At 45.9% G+C, this 27,242-nt stretch overlaps 1 protein-coding gene across 1 annotated transcript in view; it reads right to left on the bottom strand.

Annotated features, from left to right (window-relative positions):
* The window catches only part of rasgef1ba (RasGEF domain family, member 1Ba), a 209,536-nt gene that overhangs the window by 105,309 nt on the left and 76,985 nt on the right, over positions 1–27,242 (bottom strand). Inside the window, exon 5 of the mRNA XM_070863893.1 lies at positions 5,910–6,122. Coding sequence (XP_070719994.1) covers positions 5,910–6,122 — 213 coding nt within the window. The remainder of the gene's footprint in view (positions 1–5,909; positions 6,123–27,242) is intronic.

The following is a 27,242-nucleotide window of genomic DNA, read 5'->3' as shown; positions in this document are numbered from 1 at the left end:
AAAGACTCAAACCGAGGAGGCAGAAGTGTAGTCCACCGATCATGTTAAAAGTTGAATTGAACGGAATTCCAGTATCCATGGAATTGGACACAGATGCGAGTCAGTCCATCATGAGCAAAAAGGCCTTCGACAGGCTGTGGTGCAACAAGGCACACAGGCCCAAGCTCAGCCCTATTCATACCAAGCTGAAAACTTACACTAAAGAGCTGTTCCATGTAATTGGCAATGCAGCAGTAAAAGTATACTATGATGGAGCGGTGCACAAACTCCCACTATGGATTGTACCAGGAGATGGCCCCACACTGTTCGGCAGAAGCTGGTTGGGAAAAATGCGTTCGAACTGGGATGACATCCAAGCGCTTTCGTCCATCGACGATGCCTCATGTGCCCAGGTACTAAGCAAGTTTCCGTTGTTGTTTGAGTCAGGCATCGGAAATTTCTCAGGGACGAAGGTGCAGGTCCACTTGATTCCCGGTACACAACCCATCCACCACAAGGCACCGGCGGTGCCATACATGATGCGAGAGAAAGTGCATATCGAGCTGGACAGGCTGCAACAAGAGGGCACCATCTTGCCGGTTGAGTTCAACGAGTGGGCCAGTCCGATTTTTCATGTTCTCAAGGGCGATGGCACGGTCAGAATTTGTGGGGACTATAAAGTAATGATTAACCATTTTTCGCTGCAGGACCAGTACCCGCTACCCAAGGCAGACGACCTATTTGCGACGCTGGCAGGAAGGAAGACGTTCACCAAGTTGGATCTGACCTCGGCCTACATGACGCAGGAGCTGGCGGAATCTTCGAAAGGCCTCAGCTGCATCAACACGCACAAAGGTCTGTTCATCTGCAATAGATGCCCGTTTGGGATTCGATCGGCCGCGGCTATTTTTCAAAGGAACATGGAGAGTCTGCTAAAGTCGGTTCCGCGCACCGTGGTTTTTCAGGACGACATAGTGATCGCAGGCGGGACACCATCGTACACCTACAGAACCTGGAAGAGGTTCTAAGTCGGCTAGATCGTGTGGGACTCAGGTTGAAACGCTCGAAGTGTGTTTTCCTGGTGCCAGCGGTCGAGTTCTTAGGGAGAAGAATCACGGCAGACGGCATCAGATCCACTGATGCCAAGACGGAGGCCATCAATTACGCGCCAAGACCACAGAACGTGACGGAACTGCGGTCATTCCTGGGACTCTTCAATTATTTTGGTAATTTCCTACCAGGGTTAAGCACCTTGCTAGACCCTCTACTATATGTTGCTACGCAAGGGAAATGACTGGGTATGGGGGAAATCACAAGAGACAGCTTTTGAGAAATCCCGACATCTGTTATGTTCCAACAAAATGCTTGTCCTGTTGATCCTTGTAAACGTTTAGTGCTAGCTTGTGATGCATCTTCATACGGGGTCGGGTGTGTGTTACAACAAGCAAATGAATCAGGAACATTGCAACCGGTCGCTTATGCGTCCAGGGGCTTGTCCAAGGCCGAAAGGACCTACAGCATGATTGAAAAAAAAGCTCTGGCATGCGTTTACGGGGTAAAAAAAATGCATAAGTATCTGTTTGGGCTTAAGTTTAAGTTAGAAACTGACCATATCGCTATTCTCAGAGAGCAAAGGTGTTAATACCAATGCGTTGATGCTCTGTCGGCTACCATTGCTCACCACCGGGGTGGAAATGGCACAGCCTACAGACTTGCTGTTGGTGATGGATGCATTTTAAAATGAAAAGTCACCCGTTACGGCCCGCCAGATCAGGACCTGGACCAGTTGCTTGTAAAAAACTGTGTCCTCCATGGGAGCTGGTCCAGCATCCCAGCGAAGATGCATTAAGAGATCAAGCCGTTCCAGCGGCGCAAAGACGAAATGTCCATACAGGCGGACTGTCTTTTGTGGGGTAATCGTGTGGTTTTGTCTAAGAAAGGCAGGGAAACGTTCATACGTGACCTACACAGTACCCACCCAGGCATAGTAATGATGAAAGCTACAGCCAGATCCCATGTGTGGTGGCCCAGCATCGACTCAGATTTGGAGTCTTGCGTGCGCCAATGCAACACTTGCTCTCAACGGAGCAATGCACCCAGGGAGGCACCGCTAAATTTGTGGTTATGACCCTCTAAACCGTGGTCTAGGATCCACGTTGACTCCGCTGGCCCGTTTCTAGGCAAAATGTTCTTGGTTGTTGTGGATGTTTATTCAAAACAGATTGAATGTGTAATAATGTTTGTAAGCACGTCCACTGCCACCATCGAAAACCTACGAGCCATGTTTGCCATGCATGGTCTGCCTGATGTCCTTGTCAGCAACAACGGGTCCTGCTTCACCAGCGCTGAAGTCAAGGAATTCATGACCCGCAATGGGATCAAGCACATCACATCTGCCCCGTTCAAACCCGCATCCAACGGCCAGGCAGAACGGGCAATCCAAACCATCTAGCAAAGCTTGAAACGCGTGTCGGAAGGCTCCCTGCAGACCCGCCTGTCCCGAGTCCTGCTCAGCTACCGCACAAGACCCCACTCGCTCACCAGGGTTCCCCCAGCCGAATTGCTCATAAAAAGGGCACTCAAAACAAGGCTCTCTTTAGTCCAATCTGATCTCCATGATCATGTCGAGGGCAGGCGGCATCAACAAAGCATGTACCATGATCGCGCAAATTTGTCACGCGATATTGAAGTCAATGACCCTGTATTTGTACTCAACTATGGACATGGTCCCAAATGGCTTGCTGGCACTGTCATAGCCAAAGAAGTGAGTAGGGTGTTTCAGGTCAAACTCGCAAATGGACTAACTTGCAGAAAGCATTTGGACCAAACCAAACTGCGATTCACAGACAGCCATGACTAACCTGAAGAGGACACCACCAACTTCGACCCTCCGACACACGCACAAGTGGCAACCAACATCACGGTTGACCACGAAGCTGAACTCATCATCCCCAGCAGCCCAGCAAGGCCAGCTACACAGCAGCCCACTGAAGGCCCAACCAACTCACCTGTACCTGTGTTTGTACTGAGACGATCGACTAGGGAGCGGAAAGCCCCAGATCGTCTCACCCTGTAAATAAGTGTACTATTGACTTTGGGAGGGAGTGATGTTATGTATGTAATACTATGTAACCAGCATTCTACCGCCATCAGAGGGCTAATCTGTTGGAGTCCCAATGGATCCCAGCATCCCTTGGGAGCACTGTATATAAGCAGGCCTCCCATGCTGTAGCAGTACTCTAGAGTTAGAATAAAGAGACTAAGGTCACACTTACTCACATCTACAGTACTCAGTCACATTGCTTTATTCGAGACATAACCCAATTTATAACCCGCATGATTTTTAAGTCATTGCTTTGAATGATGCATGGACTTTGATACTCAATTCTCCAATCTGCACTCCTGTCCAGCAAAATTCCATCTAGGATTGGAGTTTTGCAAGTTCTGAGCTATCATGAAAACAACAAGGAGGAAGACAGAGCAAGATAAAACATTAAAGCCAAGAGGGATGGGAGAGATCAAGGGAGAAAGTGGTAGGTTTCATGAATGAGATGAGTGTGTTGAAAAGATAAGAAAGTAAGTACTTGTATTTATACAGCATAGTCACTGTTGTAATGAAGGGAAACATGGCATCCAAATTGCACACAGCAAGGTCCTACAAACTGCAATGAGATAACGAGCAGATAATCTGTTTTAGTGATATTGGATGAGGGATAAATATTGGCCAGAACACCAGGAAGAACTCCCCTGCTCTTCTTCGAACAGTACTATGGAGTAGTTTAAGTGTATCTGAAAGGGCAGGTGGTTTAATGATTTATCTGAAAGACAACACCTCCAATAGTTCAGCACTCCCTTGGTACTGCACTGGATTATGTGCTCAAGTCTGTGGAGTGGGTCTTGAACCCACAACTTTCTGACACAGAGGTGAGGGTGCTACCACTGAGGCAATGCCGATACAAGAAGGTGATGAGGAAAAATGGCAAAGAATACCTGAGATTCTCAGTTGGGAGAAAGTTTTTGGGAGAACTGGAAGTTACATAAAATTTATTTGCAAGGTAATTTAAAGCAAATGGCTCCTGGAAAATAGCAGACACAGCAGTTCCATAAGGTCTTAGGCATTCATGTGTTAGCATATTTTCAAGACCTTAGTGTCTATAAGGAAAGCCTGTCTGTAATCTAGGAACAACTAGATCACAAGCTCTTGCTCAGCACTGTCAGAGGTTATGTTCTTCTTATTGATGACTTGCTTTATCTTTGGTCCATGCAGGACATCACAGGGAGAATTAAATGGATTTATTCAGACATCCATATTGAGTATCGCAAGAAATGCTAGTCTCTCTTGTCAGGTTGATATGTCTAACAGAACACCAATGACAACCTGCACTTGATTAATAGTTGTGTGCATTGGCTGCTTATTATTTTTTGAAATTAACAATTAATTTTTAATTCATACCTAGTCATGGTTTCTGTGCTGGATGAAGGACAAGGTGTTGGAGTGAATCCAGTCACCATCTGACATGTTATTTCCAATGCCATTTCCTAACCATTAGATGCTCAGAACTAAACTTTCTAAAAGTTGTCAGCTGCCAGTGACTGTCCTCTCCGCCAATCATTGGAGAGTGTATATAGACATAGATAAATTAACCAGTTCAACCCTACTGTTGCTACTGTATTCAGCACCACAGCACCACACTCAGGAGGAAGTAAGTGTTGGTACTGATTTTGCCTGGGATAAAAATGTAGCATTGCCCAATTTACGATTTGAGCTCTCTCTGCATTATCTTTTGTTTGTGCACATACTATTTACAAACCGAAATTTAACCTTGTACACAAAAAGATCTAGGATGTGTCTCCAGGAACCCTTTTACAGTTAGGGAATGCACTGAACAGAGTACAGGACACAACTATATAGACCAACTATAATGGCAAACACCACAATGACAGACCAATAGCTCATATTAAAACTAATTTGTGTTTATTAAGAAAATCAAATCGCCAGACTAGATAGATGTCAGCGTTTCACACAAGTGTCAGCTTGGCTTAGTGGAAGCACTTTCTCCTCTGATTCAGAAGTTTGTGCATTCTAGGATTTCAGCATGTAAATTAGGCAGACATTTCTGTACTGTACTGAGGGAGTGCTACATTGTCAGTGGTATTGTCTTTCAGATGAGACATTAAATCAAGAGTCTGCCTGTTACGCAGGATTAAAAAATCCCATGGCACTATTCAAAGATGAGCAGGGGAGTTCAACTCATGTCCTGGAAAAATTCATCCCTCAACCAATTCCATGGGGTAGAATTTTGTCTTCACCATCTGGGTGGTAATCTGGTGGAATGGATCTCGGCCCGCCTGATTTAGAATGGGTGTAGGTGGCGGGAGCCGAACATCTCCCCATCCGACTTTCCTCCTCCGCTCACTCAGAAGCTAACATAACTTCTCAGGATACATCTCCTGCAGTCATGTAGCCCCTCCAAAATTGCTAACTCCGCCTAGTTGTATTATTAACCTTGTGTGCTATATTACTGCTTTATGTTTCTTGAGCCATCTCTAATGAACTAATTCAGTCCATGATGATATTTGAAACTGGTGAATAAACAGAAGGATATTGAGCTCCAAATGGCAACATTTGAGTTTGCTATTTCAGAAATCATCAACATACCGGGCAATTACACCACAGTAAGTGCCATTATTTATACACAGTAATCACACTATTAAATAACTTTTGCCCCCTTAGTATGGATCCACAAATTTCTCAAAATACCTTAGTAAACATAAATCTCCAAAGCTTAGGGATTAGAGGCTCAAGTGCCCTAAAGAATAAGCCAGAAATACCACCATCATAACAAAGTAGAAAAAGAATAAAACAAAAAACCTTTGATGCACTATAAAATATAACCCAGTGGTGTAATAATAATATATAAAACACTAACCAGTTCGATGTGCGTTAGCTGCTGAGCTAAAGTGTACGGGTCACTGCAGATGGTCACTATGTCTCTCTGAATGGATTGTGGTTTGGTCTTTAACACAGTCAATCGGTCTGTGACAGATGCATTTAATTTTGTGAGAACTTCTTCGTACTGGTTAAGGGTAGCAAGCTTCCGGATCAAATTCTGAGTTAACTGATGCATGGTTTTCCGAAGTAACTGGCACAGAAAGAAGAAAACACATGTAAGTAAAAATAAGCATCCACATAAATCTAGTCTGGTATCTCATTGAGTCACATATACAAAATATTTCCTTCATCATATCTAACTGAAAGACATCATCAGATCAATGCACAGAATTCCTGATGACTGTTCGATGTCCTTTACTGGAATATGGACAGACTTGAGCTCAAGGGTTTTCTGCCCCCTACTGTCTTACCACACATTTGTAAAGCCTACCAATGGTCATTAAATATGTCTACTTATGAGAATGGCTTCTTGATACTGGAAGGCTACTTGGATCCCGTACCATAACATGAGTCACTACCTATCAGATAGGAGGGCATTAAAAGGGGAGAAACTTGGCCAAAACATTTTTAAGGTCGAAAGAAGAACTGAGTTCAATGCCACAGACAAATAGATACCACAATCCTCCGCAGAGCTGTTCAGGAAACATTTCAAACACAGAACCTCTTATAAGATTATACTGAGAGCTAGTGTGTAACGGAGATTAATATTTCAATCCACATGGCAAATTGAATGGAGCTGTCGCAGTTCTACTGCAATGGGGCAACTTTGCAGTCATACGTCATTACAGTTTAAAAAAAATACCTAGTTTATATGCACTTGGACAAAGCATCCGCTTATCCTCTTACACATTCAAATATTTTAAATCAAATCAACAGCTTCAATGGGTGGCAAACAAAATGAGATAAATGAGAACAATAGAACGAAATGGAGAGGATTTAGCCCACAAGTCCATCAGCGCATTATATAGGCATACACCTAACTTAATGATGTCAACTCTACTGATAACTTAGTTCTTATTTGCACGCCCAACAGCATGACTGGGGTAATTCTAATTTTTGGCTGCAAATTGGCCGCTCATTATACACATTGCTCAAATTTTGGTTTCATTGAAATCAATGGACCAGATAAATTGGAAGGTGTATAATGGATGATCAATCTGATACCGTTCATTTTACACTATCCGAAAAAGACTAAATTACCTGATGGCATATGAGATGTGAGACAGGTGGCCATTTGGGTCAGATCCCAGGCTTAAAAACACAGCATAATTAAAATGTACCTAGGATACTATATCCTAAGCCTATTTATCATCCGCATAGTTATCTAGTTAGAAATAAATTTTGGGTACATTAAAAAAATGTTATTAGATATTTATTAGAACAGTTTAAATTCCTTCAACAGTAAGAATCTGGGGTAAGAATTTCACTGCCGTGACATTTAGTGACATTGTAAATACATTTGTGGATATTTCCTAAGTTTGGTGCTTCTAGTGAAATTGTAAACACATTCAAAAAGATCACATTTACATTGGAAATAAAATTGTAAATCTTCACAAACTCATTTATGATGTCACTATACATAGTAAACAGACTAATTTGTGCTTCAGTGATTTTCCCAATAAGCTTCAATTACATCAGGAAAAAGAAATGGTTAATGTTATTAAAACTGTAACAAAGCTATTGACATAAGAACATAATAAGAACATAAGAAATAGGAGCAGGAGTAGGCCATATGGCCCCTTGAGCCTGCTCCGCCATTTAATACGATCATGGCTGATCCGATCATGGACTCAGGTCCACTTCCCTGCCCGCTCCCTATAACCTCTTATTCCCTTATTAGTTAAGAAACTGTCTATCTCTGTCTTAACAACTTTGATAAATAGACTGAGTGTAATGTAGCCAAGTTTGCTGATGATACAAATATGGGAGGAAAAGCAATGTGTGAGGAGGACACAAAAAAACTCCAAAAGGACATAGACAGGCGAGGTGAGTGAGCAAAAATTTGGCAGATGGAGTATAATGTTGCAAAGTGTGAGGTTTGGCAGAAAAAAATCGAAGAGAAAGTTATTATTTAAATTGAGAAAAATTGCAAAGTGCTGCAGTACAGAGGGACCTGGGGGTTCTGGTGCATGAAGCAGAAAAGGTTAGTATGCAGGTACAGCAAGTGATCAGGAAAGCCAATGGAATATTGGCCTTTATTGCAATGGGGATGGAGTATAAAAGCAGGGAAGTCTTGCTACAGTTATAAAGGGTATCGGTGAGGCCACACCTAGAATACTTTTGGTTTTGGTTTCCATATTTAAGAAAGGATATACGGAGGCAGTTCAGAGAAGGTTCACTAAGTTGATTCCAGAGATGAGTGGGTTGACTTATGAGGAAAGGTTCAGTAGGTTGTACCTCTACTCATTTGGAATTCAAAAGAATGAGAGGTGATCTTATGGAAACGTATAAGATTATGAGGGGCCAAACAAGGTGGATGCAGAGAGGATGTTTCCACTGATAGGGGAGACTAGAACTAGGGGGCATAATCTTAGAATAAGGGGCCACCCATTTAAAACTGAGAAAAGGAGGAATTTCTTCTCTCAGAGGGTTGTAAATCTGTGGAATTCACTGCCTCAGAGAGCTGTGGAAGCTGAGTCATTGAATAAAAGTTGTTAATATAAATTATAAATAGTTGGGGTCCCAGTGCTGATTGATCCCTGTGGCACCCCACTAGTTACTGATTGCCAACCCGAGAATGAACCATTTATCCCGACTCTCTGTTTTCTTTAGTTAGCCAATCCGCTATCCATGCTAATATATTACCCCCAATCCCGTGAACTTTTATTTTGTGCAGTAACCTTTCATGTGGCACCTTGTCAAATGCCTTCTGGAAGTCCAAATACACCACATCCACTGGTTTCCCTTTATTCACCCTGTTCATTACATCATTACATCCTGAAAGAATTCCAGCAGATTTGTCAAACATGACTTCCCCTTCATAAATCCATGCTGACTCTGCCTGATTGAATTATCGTTTTCTAAATATCCTGCTACTGCTTCTTTAATAATGGACTCCAACATTTTCCCAACCACAGATGTTAGGATAACTGGTCTATAGTTTCCTGCTTTTTGTCTGCTTCCTTTTTTCAATAGGGGCATTACATTTGCAGTTTTCCAATCTGCTGGGACCTCCCCAGAATCCAGGGAATTTTTGTAAATTACAACCAATGCATCCACTCTCCCTTTATCTGCCTTTAGTTCCATTATCTTACTGAGTACCACCTCTTAAGTTCCTCCTCCCCTATAGCCCCTTGACTATCCACTGTTGGGATATTTTTAGTGTCCTCTACCGTAAAGACTGATACAAAATATTTGTTCAGAGTTTCTGCCATCTCCATGTTCCCCATCACTAATTCCCCAGTCTCATCCTCAAAGGGACCAACATTTATTTTAGCCAACCTTTTCCTTTAGAAACTCTTTGCTATCTGTTTTTATATTTCATGCTAGTTTACTTACATAGTCTATTTTCCCTTTCTTAATCATTTTTTTGGTCATTCTTTGCTGGCTTTTAAGAGCTTCCCAATCTTCAGTCCTCCCATTAGTTTTGACCACTTTGTATGCCCTTGTTTTTAATTGGATACATCCTTTATTTCTTTAGTTAGCCACAGATGGCTATCTTTTCTTTTACACCCTTTCCTTCTCACTGGAATATATTTTTCTCAAGAGTTATGAAATATCTCCTTAAATGTACACCACTGTTCATCAACCATCCTACACTTTATAATCTATTTTCCTAGTCCACTTTAGCCAACTCTGTCCTCATATCTTTGCAATCTCCTTTATTTAAGCTTAGTATGCTGGTTTGAGATCCAACTTTCTCACCCTCCATCTGAAGTTAAAATTCAACCATGCTATGATCACTCATTCCAAGGGGATCCTTTACTAGGAGATTGTTTATTAATCCTGTCTCATTACACAGGACCAGATCTAAGATAGCCTGCCCCTTGATTGGTTCCGTTACATACTGCTCAAGGAACCCGTCCCTTATGCACTCTATGAACTCTTCCTCAAGGCTACCCTGACCAATATGATTTGTCCAATCAATATGGAGGTTAAAATCACCCATGATTATTATTGTTCCCTTTTTCTTGGTTTGTACTCAAACCAACAGAGTTGCTACTGTTAGGGGGCCTATAGACTACACCCACCAATGACTATTTCCCCTTATTATTCCTTATCTCCATCCAAACTGTTTCAACATCCTGATCATTTGAACCAATATGCAGTGATTCCATCCCTTATCAACAGAGCTACCACACCTCTTTTTTTCTGTCTATCCTTCCGAATTCTCAAGTACCCCTGAATGTTTAGTTCCCAGTCTTGGTCACCTTGTAAACACATCTCTGTTATGGCTACCAGATCATACCCATTTGTAACTATTTGTGCCGACAGCACATCTAATTTGTTACAAATGTTGTGTGCATTCAGATAAAGAGCTTTTACACGTGTTTTCTTACCATTTTCTCCTGCTATGGCCCCAGTTTCTGATACACTCTTATGTTTATAGATTCTGTCCCTTCCTGTCACACTCGGGTTTTCATTTCCCCCAATGCTACCCTGCTCTATTGCCTTCACCTTGTTCTTTGAGCTTTTAGGTTTCTGCTCACCTGAACCCTCCCCCTACTAGTTAGTTTAAAGCTCTCTCTGCAGTCCTAGTTATTCGGTTCACCAGGACGTTTGCTCCGCACAAAGATCTCACAATCCCTGTGTCAAGAACCTTTGGGATTTCTGACCTTCAATTCAATTCAACGGACTGTAGTGGGGACTTCCTTGTGTTAACTGCTATGACATCAACAGGCTGTCTAAGCAGCCAATCATTAGGCAGAATTTTCACAGACAGCGAACAAGGAAGTGAGTGATCTCTTCAAATTCTAACTTTTAAAAATAGTTAGAGAGAGCAAAACAAAAATTGGGGCTCTTTTACAGGGAGGAAAGACAAACGTGAAATAAAGATGGACAAACTTTAAAAAAAAATTATGTTTTTTTGGAAAATTTTCTTTGAAAAAATTATTTTTATTAATATGGCCAAACAGCATAGAAACATAGGCCCCAAGTTTCCACATGATTTGCTCCTGATTTTTAAGAGCAACTGGCGTAGAACGGAGTATCTTAGAAATCGGAATTCTCGTCATTGAGTTTGCTCCAGTTCTAGTCAGTTAGAACAGTTTCACTTTGGAACAGAATTTTTTTTTCAAAAGGGAGCGTGTCCGGCCACTTACGCCTGATTTCAAAGTTTTGTGAGTGAAAACTTACTCCAAACTAACTTAGAATGGAGGAAGTGAAGATTTTTGTACGCTCGAAAAAACCTTGTCTACACTTTAGAAAATCAGGCGTAGGTTACAAATCAGGCGTAGGGAATGGGAGGGGGGACAGTTTAAAGGGAAGTTTACAAACATTAAACACTTCAATTTTACAAATAAAGAGCCATCATCAATAATAAATGATAAATACATCAATAAATCAACCAATAAATCAATCAAAAAAAATTAATAAGAAATAATGTTTTTTTTAAATCAATAAATAAAACATTTTCTACTGACCGACTGCAGCACCGGGAGCCCTCCAACAGCATGCTGGGATGCCCCCCCCCCCCCCCAGTGTGTCTCTGTCAGTGTCTCTATCTCTCTGTCTGTCTGTGTGTGTCTCTCATTCTCTGTCTGTCAGTGTCTGTGTTTCTGACAGCAAGGGGAGGGAGAGGAGGGGGGGAGCAGAGGGAGGGAAGGGGGAGGGATTGGGGAGAAAGGGGAGGGATGGGGAGAAGGGGGAGGGGGAAAGAGGGGGAGAAGGGGGGAGGGGGGGAGAAGGGGATAAAGGGGAGAAGGGGTAGAAAGGAGATGGGGGGAAGGAGATGGGGGGAAGGAAATGGGGGGGAAGGAGATGGGGGGAAGGAGATGGGGGGGGAGGAGATTGGGGTTGGAAGGAGATTGGGGAGGGGGGGGAAGGAGAAGGGGGAGGGAGGCTGAACGGGCCAGGCCCGAGACTTCGGGCAGGGCCCGTCCCCAGCACCAGATTTACAGGTAGGTGGCGTTGGGTCGGGTCGGGGGGAGCGCGGGACAGGGGGGGTGGTGGGAGGGAGGTCGGTTCGGTTCAGGTCGGGGGGAGGGAGGGGAAGGGAGGGAGAGGGAGGTCAGGTCGGGGGGAGGGAGGTCAGGTCGGATCCAGTCCAAGGGCGGCGGGGGGGGGGGGGCGCGGGAGTCAGGTCGGGGTCGGTGTCAGGTCCGGTCCAGAGGCGGGGGGCGGGGTGTGGGGGGAGAAGCGGGAGTCGGGCCGGGGTCGGTGTCGGAGGGGAAGCGGGAGTCAGGTCGGTGTCGGGTCCGTTCCGGGGCGGGGGCGGGGGCAGGGGGGGCGGTGGTGGCAGGGGGGGAAGCGGGAGTCAGGTCGGTGTCGGGTCCGGAGGCGGGAAGCGGGAGTCGAGTCGTGTCGGGAGGAAGCAGGAGCTGGCCGTGGGAGGAGCCCAGGGCTAGGGGCTGCGTGCTTCGGCCCCTCCCACACAGTTTTGGGTGCATGGAGCTACTGAACATGCGCGCCCACTGTAGCGCGCATGCGCGGAGGTCCCGGCACTGTTTTCAGCGCAGGGACCTGGATCCGCCCCCTACAGCTCCTGCTGCGCTGCGTCGAGGGCCAGAGGACCTGCAGGGAGGTGGAGAATCTGGAGGGTTTTTTTAGGCGCACTTTGTGGCGCGAAAAACGGGCGTCCAGGTCGGGACTGCGCCGTTCATGGCGCGTCTCGAATCTTGGGCCCATAGAAACATAGAAAATAGGTGCAGGAGTAGGCAATTCGGCCCTTTGAGCCTGCACCACCATTCAATAAGATCATGGCTGATCATTCTTTCAGTACCCCTTTCCTGCTTTCTCTCCATACCCCTTGATCCCCTTTAGCTGTAAGGGCCATATCTAACTCCCTCTTGAATATATCCAATGAACTGGCATCAACAACTCTCTGCGGTAGGGAATTCCACAGATTAACAACTCTCTGAGTGAAGACGTTTCTCCTCATCTCAGTCCTAAATGGCCTACCCCTTATCCTAAGACTATGTCCCCTGGTTCTGGACTTCCCCAACATCAGGAACATTCTTCCCGCATCTAACCTGTCCAGTCCTGTCAGAACCGTATATATTTTTATTAGATCCCCTCTCATCCTTCTAAACTCCTGTGAATGAAGGCCCTGTTGATCCAGTCTCTCCTCATATGACAGCCAAGCCATCCCTGGAATCAGTCTGGTGAACCTTCGCTGCACTCCCTCAATAGCAAGAACATCCTTCCTCAGACTAGGAGACCAAAACTGAACACAATATTCCAGGTGAGGCCTCACTAAGGCTCTGTACAACTGCATTAAGACCTCCCTGCTCCTTTATTCAAATCCCGTAGCTATGAAGGCCAACATACCATTTGCCTTCTTCACCGCCTGATGTACCTGTGTGCCAACTTTCAGTGGCTGATGAACCACAACACACAGGTCTCGTTCCACCTCCCCTTTTCCTAATCTGCCGCCATTCAGATAATATTCTGCCTTCATGTTTTTGCCCCCAAAATGGATAACCTCACATTTATCCACATTATACTGCATCTGCCATGTATTTGCCCACTCACCTAACCTGTCCAAGTCACCCTGCAGCCTCTCAACATCCTCCTCACAGCTCACACCGCCACCCAGTTTCGTGTCATCCGCAAACTTGGAGATATTACACTCTATTCCTTCATCCAAATCGTTAATGTATATTGTAAAGAGCTGGGGTCCCAGCACCGAGCCCTGCGGAACTCCACTAGTTACTAGTCACAAAATTAAATATATTTTTCAGGCCCTTAGTATTAATTTAGTAGTCAGTATGCTGTTAAAACCCCAGTTACACCTAGGGACCGAACTTGCACCCCATTTCAATGGTCTTTACCGCAGCTGTGGTTGAGGTCGCCTCTTGAACAAAATTCCGCTCTATGTTGTTTTTTTTTATTCAGATCAGGAACTGGCTCTTAATGGGGGCCGTGACTGACCGCAACTTCAGGATACACGGCGGTGGCAACACCTGAGGGGCGGAAGTTGGGGGCGGTGCAGAGTGACCACCGCGATAACGTCATCACGGTGCTGCGTCACCACGGCTCTTCTCTTCACTTAAAGGGGCGAGCTTTTGGTCTTCACAGTGGAGGACACAAAAACCATGCCAAAAATTGCTGGTCACAGGAATGTGGGAAGGGAGGACCTTGAGATAATCACTATCATTAGGGGGGTAATGCTGGACAGGCTAATGGGACTCAAGGTAGACAAGTCCCCTGGTCCTGATGAAATGCATCCCAGGGTATTAAAAGAGATGGCGGAAGTTATAGCAGATGAATTCGTTATAATCTACCAAAATTCTCTGGACTCTGGGGAGGTTCCAGCGGATTGGAAAGCAACTAATGTAACGCCTCTGTTTAAAAAAGGGGGCAGTCAAAAGGCAGGTAACTATAGGCCGGTTAGTTTAACATCTGTAGTGGGGAAAATGCTTGAAACTATCATTAAGGAAGAAATAGCGGGACATCTAGATAGGAATAGTGCAATCAAGCAGACGCAACATGGATTCATGAAGGGGAAATCATGTTTAACTAATTTACTGGAATTCTTTGAGGATATAACGAGCATGGTGGATAGAGGTGTACCGATGGATGTGGTGTATTTAGATTTCCAAAAGGCATTCGATAAGGTGCCACACAAAAGGTTACTGCAGAAGATAAATGTACGCGGAGTCAGAGGAAATGTATTAGCATGGATAGAGAATTGGCAGGCTAATGGAAAGCAGAGAGTCGGGATAAATGGGTCCTTTTCGGGTTGGAAATCGGTGGTTAGTGGTGTGCCACAGGGATCGGTGCTGGGGCCACAACTGTTTACAATATACATAGATGACCTGGAAGAGGGGACAGAGTGTAGTGTAACAAAATTTGCAGATGACACAAAGATTAGTGGGAAAGCGGGTTGTGTCGATGACACAGAGGGGCTGCAAAGAGATTTATATAGGTTAAGCGAATGGGCTAAGATTTGACAGATGGAATATAATGTCGGAAAGTGTGAGGTCATCCACCTGGGGGAAAAAAACAGTAAAAGGGAATATTATTTGAATGGGGAGAAATTATAACATGCTGCGGTGCAGAGGGACCTGGGGGTCTTTGTGCATGAATCCCAAAAAGTTAGTTTGCAGGTGCAGCAGGTAATCAGGAAGGCGAATGGAATGTTGGCCTTCATTGCGAGAGAGGTGGAGTACAAAAGCAGGGAGGTCCTGCTGCAACTGTACAGGGTATTGCTGAGGCCGCACCTGGAGTACTGCGTGCAGTTTTAGTCACCTTACTTAAGGAAGGATATACTAGCTTTGGAGGGGGTACAGAGACGATTCACTAGGCTGATTCCGGTGATGAGGGGGTTACCTTATGATGATAGATTGAGTAGACTGGGTCTTTACTCGTTGGAGTTCAGAAGGATGAGGGGTGATCTTATAGAAACATTTAAAATAATGAAAGGGATAGACAAGATAGAGGCAGAGAGGTTGTTTCCACTGATCGGGGAGACTAGAACTAGGAGGCACAGCCTCAAAATACGGGGTAGCCAATTTAAAACCGAGTTGAGAAGGAATTTCTTCTCCCAGAGGGTTGTGAATCTGTGGAATTCTCTGCCCAGGGAAACAGTTGAGACTAGCTCATTGAATGTATTCAAATCACAGATAGATAGATTTTTAACCAATAAGGGAATTAAGGGTTATGGGGAGTGGCCGGGTAAGTGGAGCTGAGTCCACGGCCAGATCAGCCATGATCTTGTTGAGTGGCGGAGCAGGCTCGAGGGGCTAGATGGCCTACTCTTGTTCCTAATTCTTATGTTATGTTCGCGATTTTAAAACTTCAGCCCACTGGGCCACCAGAGAGTGTTTCAGCCGGGCCAGTGAGCTGGCACTCAGGAGGGGTCCCAGGCCGCCTGTTGGCGGCCTGGCCGAACCCGAGGACATAACTGTTCGGCCAACATGGCAGTTGGCCAAAAAAAAACATGGCGGCAGTGCATCCTCCCCTTTAAGTGAAGCTACACCGCCGCTGCAGAAGGCCACAGCCTCACTGGACCACCAGGAAAAAAAACAAGTTTTGGCACCGCCCGGCGGGCCAAAGATTTTCAGAGGGGAATGTCACCGTCGGGAAGGTAGATCGGTGGTGCGCACGGTGATGATGCACTTAAGATGGATCGGTAGCAGCAGAGCGGCAGGGAGGGGATTGGGGCACTGCCGGGAAAGCTCGGAACGGAAATTGGGCTATCAGCGGCAATTCCATGAAAAGTCGGCAGCCACTCCACTCCGCAGTGTGGCCACCGATTTGCAGTGGTAACATGCTTTAAGGAGAGGGGCAATTTCGGCCCCCTAATCTCTTTGGCTCCAACTTTCAGTGGGGAATTTAACAGCGTACTTACTGCAGAAGAGCCAAAGTTTTTGTCAGTGTCATTGATTTGGCTAATTACACAGATTGCTGGCTCTGTGGGAGGGCGCCATGGTGCATGCTGTTTCGGAGCTGTCAATGACTGACCGCAACTTTAGGATATCCACATGAAATCCGCCAAATCCCGAACTTGCAGTCACTTTCAAAGGCGGAATGATGGCAAACGCTGTCAGTTGGCTATCATCCTGACCTCAAATTCCAGGCCAATGTTCTTACAGAGAAATAAAGCAGCATTATCTTTGGCTTGTTTCCCCTCTCGTTCCCTTCATTACTTTGTCGAATGCCCAGCCATCTGCTTGCTCTCAACAGTGGAGCAGCTGACAAGCAGTAAAGCGCGTCATAGCCATTGGTGAGCAGGCTGGAATGCTGACCCCTACCAGGGTTCAAACCTTTATGACTGCAAGTGATCTAAAATTATAAAGCTGATATGTTTGAGGAAATCGCGGCACTGATCGTATAGTCCGAATTAAATACCCGGTATCACAGACTTATTGTGCATGCACTTAAGCCAATGTAAAACTTCACATGATTTCATGAGTTTTCGCGCTCATGCATGCCAAAAAAGCTATCCAAGTCTTGGGGTTCGAAATAGGGTTGTGGAGGCCGCCCGTAGGCAGCAAACGGGCGGCAAAGGCCTACCATTGTCGTTAGGCAGCGTCCAAGCCCTGGCTGAAATTGAAAAGGCTCGTTGGCAGAGGTGCCAAGAGGCAATGCTGCGCCAGCTAACGCTACCCGTGTGATGATGTCATCCAGCATACAATGTTCTTTGATGCATCTGTCGCAATATTTGCTTTCTACTGCTGCCATACTAGCAGGCAGCCGTACAGCCTGAAGAAAGTGGCGGTTAAAGAGCAATTCTCTGGCGGAATCATAGCAACATAGAAAATAGGTGCAGGAGTAGCCATTCGGCCCTTCGAGCCTGCACCACCATTCAATAAGATCATGGCTGATCATTCACCTCATTACCCCTTTCCTGCTTTCTCTCCATACCCCTTGATCCCTTTAGCCGTCAGGACCATAATCTAACTCCCTCTTGAATATATCCAATCAACTGGCATCAAAAGCTCTCTGCGGTAGGGAATCCCACAGGTTAACAACTCTCTGAGTGAAAAGGTTTCTCCTCATCTCAGTCCTAAATGGCTTAACCCTTATCCTTAGACTGTGTCCCCTGGTTCTGGACTTCCCCAACATCAGGAACATTCTTCCTGCATCTAACCTGCCCAGTCCCGTTAGAATTTTATATGTTTCTATGAGATCCCCTCTCATCCTTCCAAATTCCAGTGTATAAAGGCACAGTCGATCCAGTCTCTCCTCATATGTCAGTCCAGCCATCCCGGGAATCAGTCTGGTGACGATTCGCTGCACTCTCTCAATAGCAAGAACGTCCTTCCTCAGATTAGGAGACCAAAACTGAACACAATATTCCAGGTGAGGCCTCACCAAGGCCCTGTACAACTGCAGTAAGACCTCCCTGCTTGTATACTCAAATCCCCTGGCTATGAAGGTCAACATACCATTTGTCTTCTTCACCGCCTGCAATACGTGCAGGCCAACTTTCAATGACTGATGTACCATGACACCCAGGACTCGTTGCACCTCCCCTTTTCCTAATCTGTCGCCATTCAGATAATATTCTGCCTTCGTGTTTTTGCCCCCAAAGTGGATAACCTCACATTTATCAACATTATACTGCATCTGCTGTACATTTGTTCACTCACCTCACCTGTCCAAGTCACCCTGCAGCCTCTTAGCATCCTCCTCATAGCTCACACCGCCACCCATTTTAGAGTCATCTGCAAACTTGGAGATATTACACTCAATTCCTTCATCCAAATCATTAATGTATATTGTAAATAGCTGGGGTCCCAGCACTGAGCCCTGAGGCACCCCACTAGTCACTGCCTGCCATTCTGAAAAGGACCCGTTTATCCCGACTCTCTGCTTCCTGTCTGCCAACCAGTTCAACTATCCACGTCAGTACATTACCCCCCATACCATGTGCTTTAATTTTGCACACCAATCTCTTGTGTGGAACCTTGTCAAAAGCCTTTTGAAAGTCCAAATGCACCACATCCACTGGTTCTCCCTTGTCCACTCGACTTGTTACATCCTCAAAAAATTCTAGAAGATTTGTCAAGCATGATTTCCCCTTAATAAATCCATGCTGGCTTGGACCGATCCTGTCACTGCTTTCCAAATGTGCTGCTATTTCATCTTCACTACTGATGTCAGGCTAACCGCTCATAATTTCCTGTTTTCTCTCTCCCGCCTTTCTTAAAAAGTGGTGTTACATTAGCTACCCTCCAGTCCATAGGAACTGATCCAGAGTCGATAGACTGTTGGAAAATGATCACCAATGCATCCACTATTTCTAGGGCCACTTCCCTAAGTACTCTGGGATACAGACTACCAGGCCCCGGGGATTTATGGGTCTTCACTCCCATCAATTTCGCTAACACAATTTCCTGCCTAATAAGGATATCCTTCAGTTCCTACTTCTCACTAGACACTCGGTCCCCTAGTTCTTCCGAAAGGTTATTTGTGTCTTCCCTCGTGAAGACAGAACTAAAGTATTTGTTCAACTGGTCTGCCATTTCTTTGTTCCCCATTATAAATTCACCTGAATCTGACTGCAAGGGACCTACGTTTGTCTTCACTATTCTTTATCTCTTCACATATCTATAGAAGCTTTGGTAGTCAGTTTTTATGTTCCCGGCAAGCTTCCTCTCATACTCTATTTTCCCTTCCTAATTAAACCCTTTGTCCTCCTCTGCTGAATTATAACATTCTCCCAGTCCTCAGGTTTGCTGCTTTTTCTGGCCAATTTATAAGCCTCTTCCTTGGATTTAACACTATCCTTAATTCCCCTTGTTTGCCACGGTTGAGCCACCTTCCCCGTTTTGTTTTTACTCCAGACAGGGATGTACAATTGTTGAAGTTCATCCATGTGATCTTTAAATGTTTGCCATTGCCTATCCACTGTTAACCCTTTAAGTATCATGCGCCAGTCTATTCTAGCCAATTCACGTCTCATACTATTGAAGTTACCTTTCCTTAAGTTCAGGACCCTCGTCTCCGAATTAACTGTGTCACTCTCCATCTTAATGAAGAATTCTACCATATTATGGTCACTCTTCCCCAAAGGGCCTCGCACAACAAGATTGCTAATTAGTCCTTTCTCATTACACATCACCCAGTCCAAGATGGCCAGCCCTCTAGTTGGTTCCTTGTTCTAGAAAACCATCCCTAATACACTCCAGGAAATCCCCCTCCACCGCATTGCTACTAGTTTGGTTTGCCCAATCTATATGTAGATGAAAGTCGCCCATGATAACTGCTGTACCTTTATTGCACGTATCCCTAATTTCTTGCTTGATGCTGTCCCCAACCTCAGTACTACTGTTTGGTGATCTGTACACAACTCCCACTCGCATTTTCTGCCCTTTGGTATTCCGTAGCTCCACCCATACAGATTCCACATCATCCAGGCTAATGCCCTTATTACGAATATTCCTCGCATTGAGGCTCAGAGCCTTCAGGCTTGTCTTTCTAACACACTTTGCCCCTTTAGAATTTTGCTGCAATGTGGCCCTTTTTGATTTTTGCCTTGGGTTTCTCTGTCCTCCACTTTTACTTTTCTTCCTACTATCTTTTGCTTCTGCCCCCATTCTACTTCCCTCTGTTTCTCTGCATAGGTTCCCATCCCCCTGCCATATTAGTTTAACCCCTCCTCAACAGCACTAGCAAACACTCCCCTGGGACATTGGTTCCGGCCCTGCCCAAGTGCAAACTGTTTGATTTGTACTGGTCCCACCTCCCCCAGAACCAGTTCCAATGTCCCAGGAATTTGAATCCCTCCCTTCTGCACCACTCCTCAAGCCACTTATTCATCTGAGCTATCCTGCTATTCCTACTTTGACTAGCATCTCCTTTACACAGTAAAGAGTGCAGGGCTTCTAACAATGTGCCAAGACCTGGTGAGAAGTTATCAAAATATTTCAGGAGTCCTAGAAATGACCGCAGCTCCGTCACGTTCTGTGGTCTCGGTGCGTTCTTGATTGCCTCCGTCCGTCTTCGATTCGGCGGGCCTGATGCCATCCACCGCGATTCTTCTTCCCAGGAACTCCACTTCAGGCACCAGGAAAATGCACTTCGAGCGTTTTAGCCTGAGCCCCACATGATTGAGCCAACTAAGAACCTCCTCCAGGTTCTGCAGGTACTCGATGGTGTCCCAAGATGTTGTCCTGAAAGACCATGGTGCACGGGACTGACTTCAGCAAGCTTTCCATGTTCCTCTGGAATATCGCCGTGGCAGATCGAATCCCAAACAGGCATCTGTTGTAAATAAAGAGGCCTTTGTGCGTGTTGATGCAGGTGAAGCCTTTCGATGATTCCTCCAGCTCCTGAATCATGTAGGCCGAGGTCAAGTCCAGCTTCGTGAAGGTTTTCCCTCCCGCCAGTGTCGCAAATCGGTCATCTGCCTTCGGTAGCGGGTATTGATCCTGCAGTGAGAAACAATTGATAGTTACTTTGTAATCACCACAGATTCTGACGGTGTCATCTCCCTGGAGGACTGGAACAATTGAACTGGCCCACTCATTGAATTCGATCAGCGAAATGATGCCCTCTCGTTGCAGTCTGTCCAGTTCGATCTCCACCCTCTCTCATCATGTAAGATACTGCTTTCGCCTTGTGATGGATGGGTCGCACCCCCGGAATCGAATGGATCTGCACTTTTGCTCCTGGAACTTCCCGATGACTGGTTCGAACAGCGAGGGGAACTTGTTTAGGACCTGGGCACATGAGGTGTCATTGACGGACGAAAGCGCTCGGACATCATCCCAGTTCCAGCGTATCTTTCCCAGCCAGCTCCTGCGAACAGCGTGGGGCCATCGACCGTACCACCCAGAGTGGTAACTCGTGCACCGCTCCAGCGTAGGAGACCTTTCCAGTAGCACTGCCGATTACGGGAATCAGTTCCTTTGTGTACATTTTCAGTTTAGTATGAATGGGTGTCAGGACTGGCCTTGATAAGTTGCACCACAACATATCAAAAGTCTTTTTGCTCATTATGGACTCGCTTGCGCCTGTGTCCAGCTCCATGGACACCGGGAGTCCATTTAATTCAACCTTCAGCATTATCGGGGGACACTTTGTGGTAAATGTGTGCACCCCATATATCTCTGCCTCCTCGGTCTGAGGATCTGGTTCGTCATGATCGGTCCTCCTCTGCAACATGGTGGTTTGCAGGGTTTGCAGCTCGCCTGTACAGACGTTGGAGGTGTACCATTGTTCCACAGCCCTTGCAAATGTATCCTTTGAAGCAGCATGAATGGAATCGATGATCACCCCCGCAGCGCCAACAAGGTATTAATGGCCTTGTATTCACCGCCATTGATGCTGGACTCTTGAGTCATCTGCGGACGTGCAGCTGCAGACGTGTAAGACCTGCCCTGTACATTTCGATTCAAATACGTTACTTTGTTCACAGTACTTGCAGCAACACTCATGTGCTGAGAAATTTGTTTGGTATTGTAAAGCCATAGCGATAAACGCCTGGGCTATCGCTATGACTTTACTCAAGATTGGGTCTCTCCAGTCAAAAGTTTGCCAAGTATTGCTTCATGGCCAACGCCAATTACAAAGAATTCCCTGAGCATGTGCTCCAAGTGTCCTTCAAATTCGCAATGTCCTGCAAGGCTCAGCGACGTAGCTCGCCACTTCCTGGCCTTCAGACCTCTTGTACATGTAGAACCGATATCTCGCCATCAGAACACTTTCCTTTGGGTTTCGATGCTCCCGGACCAGTGTGCACAACTCATCGCATTACTTGTCTGTGGGTTTCGCTGGAGCAAGCAGATTTTTCATGAGGCCATACGTTGGTGCCCCGCAAACGGTGAGGAGGATCGCCCTTCGTTTGGCAGCGTTCGCTTCTCCTTCCAACTCGTTGGCCACGAAGTATTGGTCGAGTCGCTCCACGAAGGTTTCCCAATCATCTCCCTCCGAAAATTTCTCCAGGATGCCCATGGTTCTCTGCATTGTTGCGGTGGGGTTCGTCATTTGTATCTCGTCGCCAGTTGTTAAGTCTTGAATAAAGAGTCAGATTAGATACTGCAAGCTCAAAGTAAGATGTGACCGTAGTCCTTTATTACAGATCTCAGAGTGTCTCTCCAGCTTGTGAGGCCTCCTTATATACAGGCATTCCCAAGGGATTGTGGAATTCCTTGGGACTCCCGGGGATAAGCTCTCTGGTGTTTAGACATGGTATTTACAGGTTTACATACATAACAGAATGCCTTCTGGAAATCCAAATACAGCACATCCATTGGTTCCCTCTTATCCATCTTGCTCGTTACATCCTCAAAGAACTGCAGCAAATTTGTCAAACATGATTTCCCTTTCATAAAACCATGCTGACTCTGCTTGACTGCATTATGATTTTCTAAAAGTCCTGCTACTGCTTCCTTAATAATGGACTCCAGCATTTTCCAATGACAGATGTTAGGCTAACAGATCTATCATTGCCTGCTTTCTGTCTCCCTACTTTTTAAAATAGGGGTGTTACATTTGCAGTTTTCCAATCTGCTGGAACCTCTCAAGACTCCAGGAAATGTTGATAGATTGCAACCAATGCATCCACTATCTCTGCAGCCACTTCTTTTAAGACCCTAGGATGCAGGCCATCAGGTCCAGAGGACTTGTCCATCTTTAGTCCCATTATTTTACCGAGTACTACTTCTTTAGTGATAGTGATTGTTTTAAGCTCCCCCCCTCCCTATAGCCCCTTGATTATCTATCATTGGGATGTTTTTCGTGTCTTCTACCGTGAAGACCGATACAAAATATTTGTTCAAAGTCTCTGCCATTTCCCTGTTCCCCATTATTAATTCCCCAGTCTCATCCTCTAAGGGACCAACATTTACTTTAGCCACTCTCTTCCTTTTTATGTACCTGTACTGTTTTAATATTTCTTGCTAGTTTACTCTCATTATCCATCTTGTCTTTCTTTATTAGTATTTAGTCGTCCTTTGCTGGTTTAAAAAAATTCCCAATCCTCTGGCCTCCCACTAATCTTGGTAACTTTGTATGCCATTGTTTTCAGTTTGATACCATCCTTTACTTCCTTAGTTAGCCAGAGATGGTTCTCAATGGAATATATTTTTGTTGAGAGTTATGAAACATCTCCTTAAATATCTGCCACTGCTCATCAACCGTCTTACACTTTAATTTATTTTCCCAGTCCACTTTAGCGAACTCTGCCTTCATACCTTTGTAATCACCTTCATTTTAGATCAGTGGCTGGATTTTCCTTTCAAATTGCCCCCGCCCGATCCTTAGCGGTGTTCCGGCGGCTGCGTCTTTTTCAACCGCCGGAATGCCACTGGTGCGCGCTCCCGCGGTTTTCGGGTGCTCCATGTCGGTGGCGACGAAGCGGTGCGGGAGTGAAGGGCAGCGGGCGGTGTGCGGCGGAGGAGGCCTATCGACTCGGGAATCTTCGGCTCCCAAGTTATGCGCACACACGCGGCTGTCAAGCTCCGCCCCCCCGAGAGGCAAAAAATGAGAGGCCAGAGACTGCAGGTCTGAGATTGCTGTGCGGGGGAGGGGGAGGGAGATCGCTGTGGGGGGGGGCAGGGGGGGGAGTGAGATCGCTGTGGAGGGGGGGGCGGCGGGATCGCTGTGGGGGGGTGAGAGTGAGATCGCTGTGGCGGGGGGAAGAGAGAGTGAGATCACTGTGGGCGGGAGAGAGTGAGATCACTGGGGGGGGGGGGAAGAGAGAGTGAGTTCGCTGTGGGGAGGGGAAGAGAGATCGCTGTGGAGGAGGGAAGAGAGGGAGATCGCTGTGGGGGGGGGCGGAGGGAAGAGAGTGAGGTCGCTGTGGCGGGGGGGGAGAAAGATTGCAGTGGGGGGGAGGTGAGATAGACTGGAAGGGGGGGAGGAAAGAGACTGGGGAGGGAGAGAGACTGGGGGGGAGAGACCGGGGGTGAGAGAGACTGGGGGAGAGAGAGACTAGGGGTGAGAGAGACTGGGGGGGATGAGAGACTGGGGGGAGGAGAGACTGGGGGGGAGATACGGAGTTGTGGGTAGAGAGACTGGGAGGGGTGAGAGAGACTGGGGGGTGGAGAGATTTGGGGAGTAGAGACTGGAGGGAGAGACAGGGTTGGGGGTAGAGTGACTGGGAGGGGTGAGAGAGACTGAGGGGTGGAGAGATTGGGGGGAGGAGAGACTGGGGGAGAGACAGGGTTGGGGGTAGAGAGACTGGGAGGGGTGAGAGACTGGCGGGTGAGAGAGACTGGGGGGGTGAGAGAGACTGAGGGGAGAGAGAGACTGAGGGCTGAGTGAGACTAATGTGAGTGAGACTAGTGAGTGAGATAGACTAAAGGAGTAAATAAGGCTTTATTAGGCCATTTATATTATTGCCTAACACTAGAAAATACCACAATCCATTTAAAAATACATCAAACTGTGAAGATTTGTGTAATATCAAATAAACCTGTCAGATCTATGTCCATACCGCCCACTTAAGATCCACTTAAGATCCAGTAAGACCTGCTTTTTCAGGGTGATATTAAGGTCCGGTGGTCAACGGATCTTAATGATGAAACTTCCATTTTGGGTGGTATTTGGGCGGTAATATATGCGGACAGTATCGAATACCACTCGGCAGTAATGACTGTGGAATTTACCACCGGGCGGTGAGTGGGTGGTAAATGGGCGATTTGAGAGGAAACTTGTATTTCTGGGCAGTACCTGGGCGGGAAATGGGAGATGTGAGGGAAAATGGGAGATGTGAGAGGAAACTCTAGCCCCCAGACACTGGTTTGAGACCCAACTTTCTGACCCTCCAACTGAATTTGAAATTCAACTATGCTATGATCACTCTTTCCTAGAGGACCCTTTAATATGGGATCATTTATTAATCCTGTCTCATTACACAGTACCAGGTCTAAGATAGCCTGCCCCTTGGTTGGTTCCACAATGTACTGTTCAAGTAAACCATCCCGGATGTACTCTTCCTCAAGGCTACCTTGGCCAATTTGATTTGTCCAATCAATATGAAGATAAAAATCTCCCATGATTATTGCCGTACCTTTCTTACAAGCCTCCATTATTTCTTGATTTATACTCTGTCCAACAGTTTGTCTAATGTTAGGGGGCCTATAGACTACGCCCACCCGTGACTTCTTCCCTTTATTAATGCTTATCTCCACCCAAGCTTATTCTACATCTTGATCTTCTCAGCCGATATAATTTCTTTTTCTTTTCTTTTTTTTGATCTTTCCGAATTGTCAAACACTCCTGAATCACCTTGGTCACCTTGTAACCACGTCTCTGTAATGGCTATCAGATCATACCCATTTATATCTATTTGTGCTGTCAACTCATCTATCTAGCCACGATGGTGCAGCCGGCACTCCGCTTCTGTGCTGGACTGCAGCCACGGCACCCCACATTCCCGGTATACTGGAGGCCCATCAAAACCACTGCAGAGCTCCCAGTGTGCCCTCCCCTTTAACGGAAGGGGAGGGCCCTGTGATCACATCAGCGCTACATGGGGAGGCCGCGTAGCACTGCAACATTCCCGAGGTTAGCGTCCCAAACCCACCCTGAGAGGAAGTGGAGCGCACAACATTGCGCTCCACTTCTATCGGGGACGATAACCCGAATTTAGGTCGCGGAATGATACTTCCATGCCTTGCCAAGGTTACCGCCTCCTTACGGGACAATATGCAATTTCGCCTCCTTATAACTCCTAAGGTTCAAGTACTACCATTTCATAAGTAATCTTTAATGAAGGCACAGATTCGATCATATGCCTTCGATAGAAATGGAGCAATATAATTTAAAAGCTGAATATTATAAAGAAGAATTAGGGAAAATCAGCGCCGTGTGATTGAGTATTGGAGAACTAATGCTCATTGCCATAGATTTGAAAGTTTGTTTCCCCCACTCTGTTCAGTTCCTGATCTATGCCGTGCTAAGTGTAGGAACATGGGAACATAGGAACAGCATCTCGGGCCTATTCTGCCATTCAATTAATCATGACTGATCTGTACATCAAATCCAGTTATCTGCCTTTGTTCCATATCCCTTGATAACCTTCCCCAACAAAAATCTATCAATATCAACTTGAAAATTTCAATTGACTGACCATCTACAGCCTTTTGGGAGTGAGTTCCAGATTTCCACAACGCTTTGTGTGAAAAATTGTTTCCTGATTTCATACCTAAATGACCGAGCTCTAATTTTTTTCTGGGTTGTCCCATCAGTCATCATAGTTTATGTGTATCTACCCTATTGAATCCTTTATGATTTTAAACACCCAATCAGATCACCCCTCAAACTTCTAAATTGAAAATAATATAAGCCAAGTTTATACAGCCTGCCCTCATAATTTAACACTTTGGGCTAGAAATTCGGTTCTCAGCGAAAACGGTATTTTTTTACCAAAATTACCGTTATCGCTTCGCTATCGCTATCAAGCCGTAAATTCAAGCTTTAATTTGCGCAACGGTAAAAATGGGTGTTGCATGAGGAATCGCGGCACAAGCCGCGAATTTCGGCAACTTTAGTCCAAGTTGGGCCTTGGGAGGGCCTAAAAATAAATTGGAAAAAACAAAAACAAATAATTCACAAAACATTTACAGGACCAGCACTCCTTTTTGGGTGCCAAGTTCCTGGCCCAGCCAACACCCTCCCTGGTGGCCCAGTGGGTGCCACTAAAGAAGTTGCAGAGTTTGCAGCAGTCCTCCTCTTTAACTGAAGGGAAGGGCATTGTGATGCATCAGCCTGATGAGCGTGGCGCTGAGCGACGTGCCCCGTGAGCACCACT

The sequence above is a fragment of the Pristiophorus japonicus genome, chromosome 2 (assembly GCF_044704955.1).
Source record: "Pristiophorus japonicus isolate sPriJap1 chromosome 2, sPriJap1.hap1, whole genome shotgun sequence".
Taxonomy (NCBI): domain Eukaryota; kingdom Metazoa; phylum Chordata; class Chondrichthyes; family Pristiophoridae; genus Pristiophorus; species Pristiophorus japonicus.
This window is presented reverse-complemented; position numbering and strand designations above follow the sequence as displayed.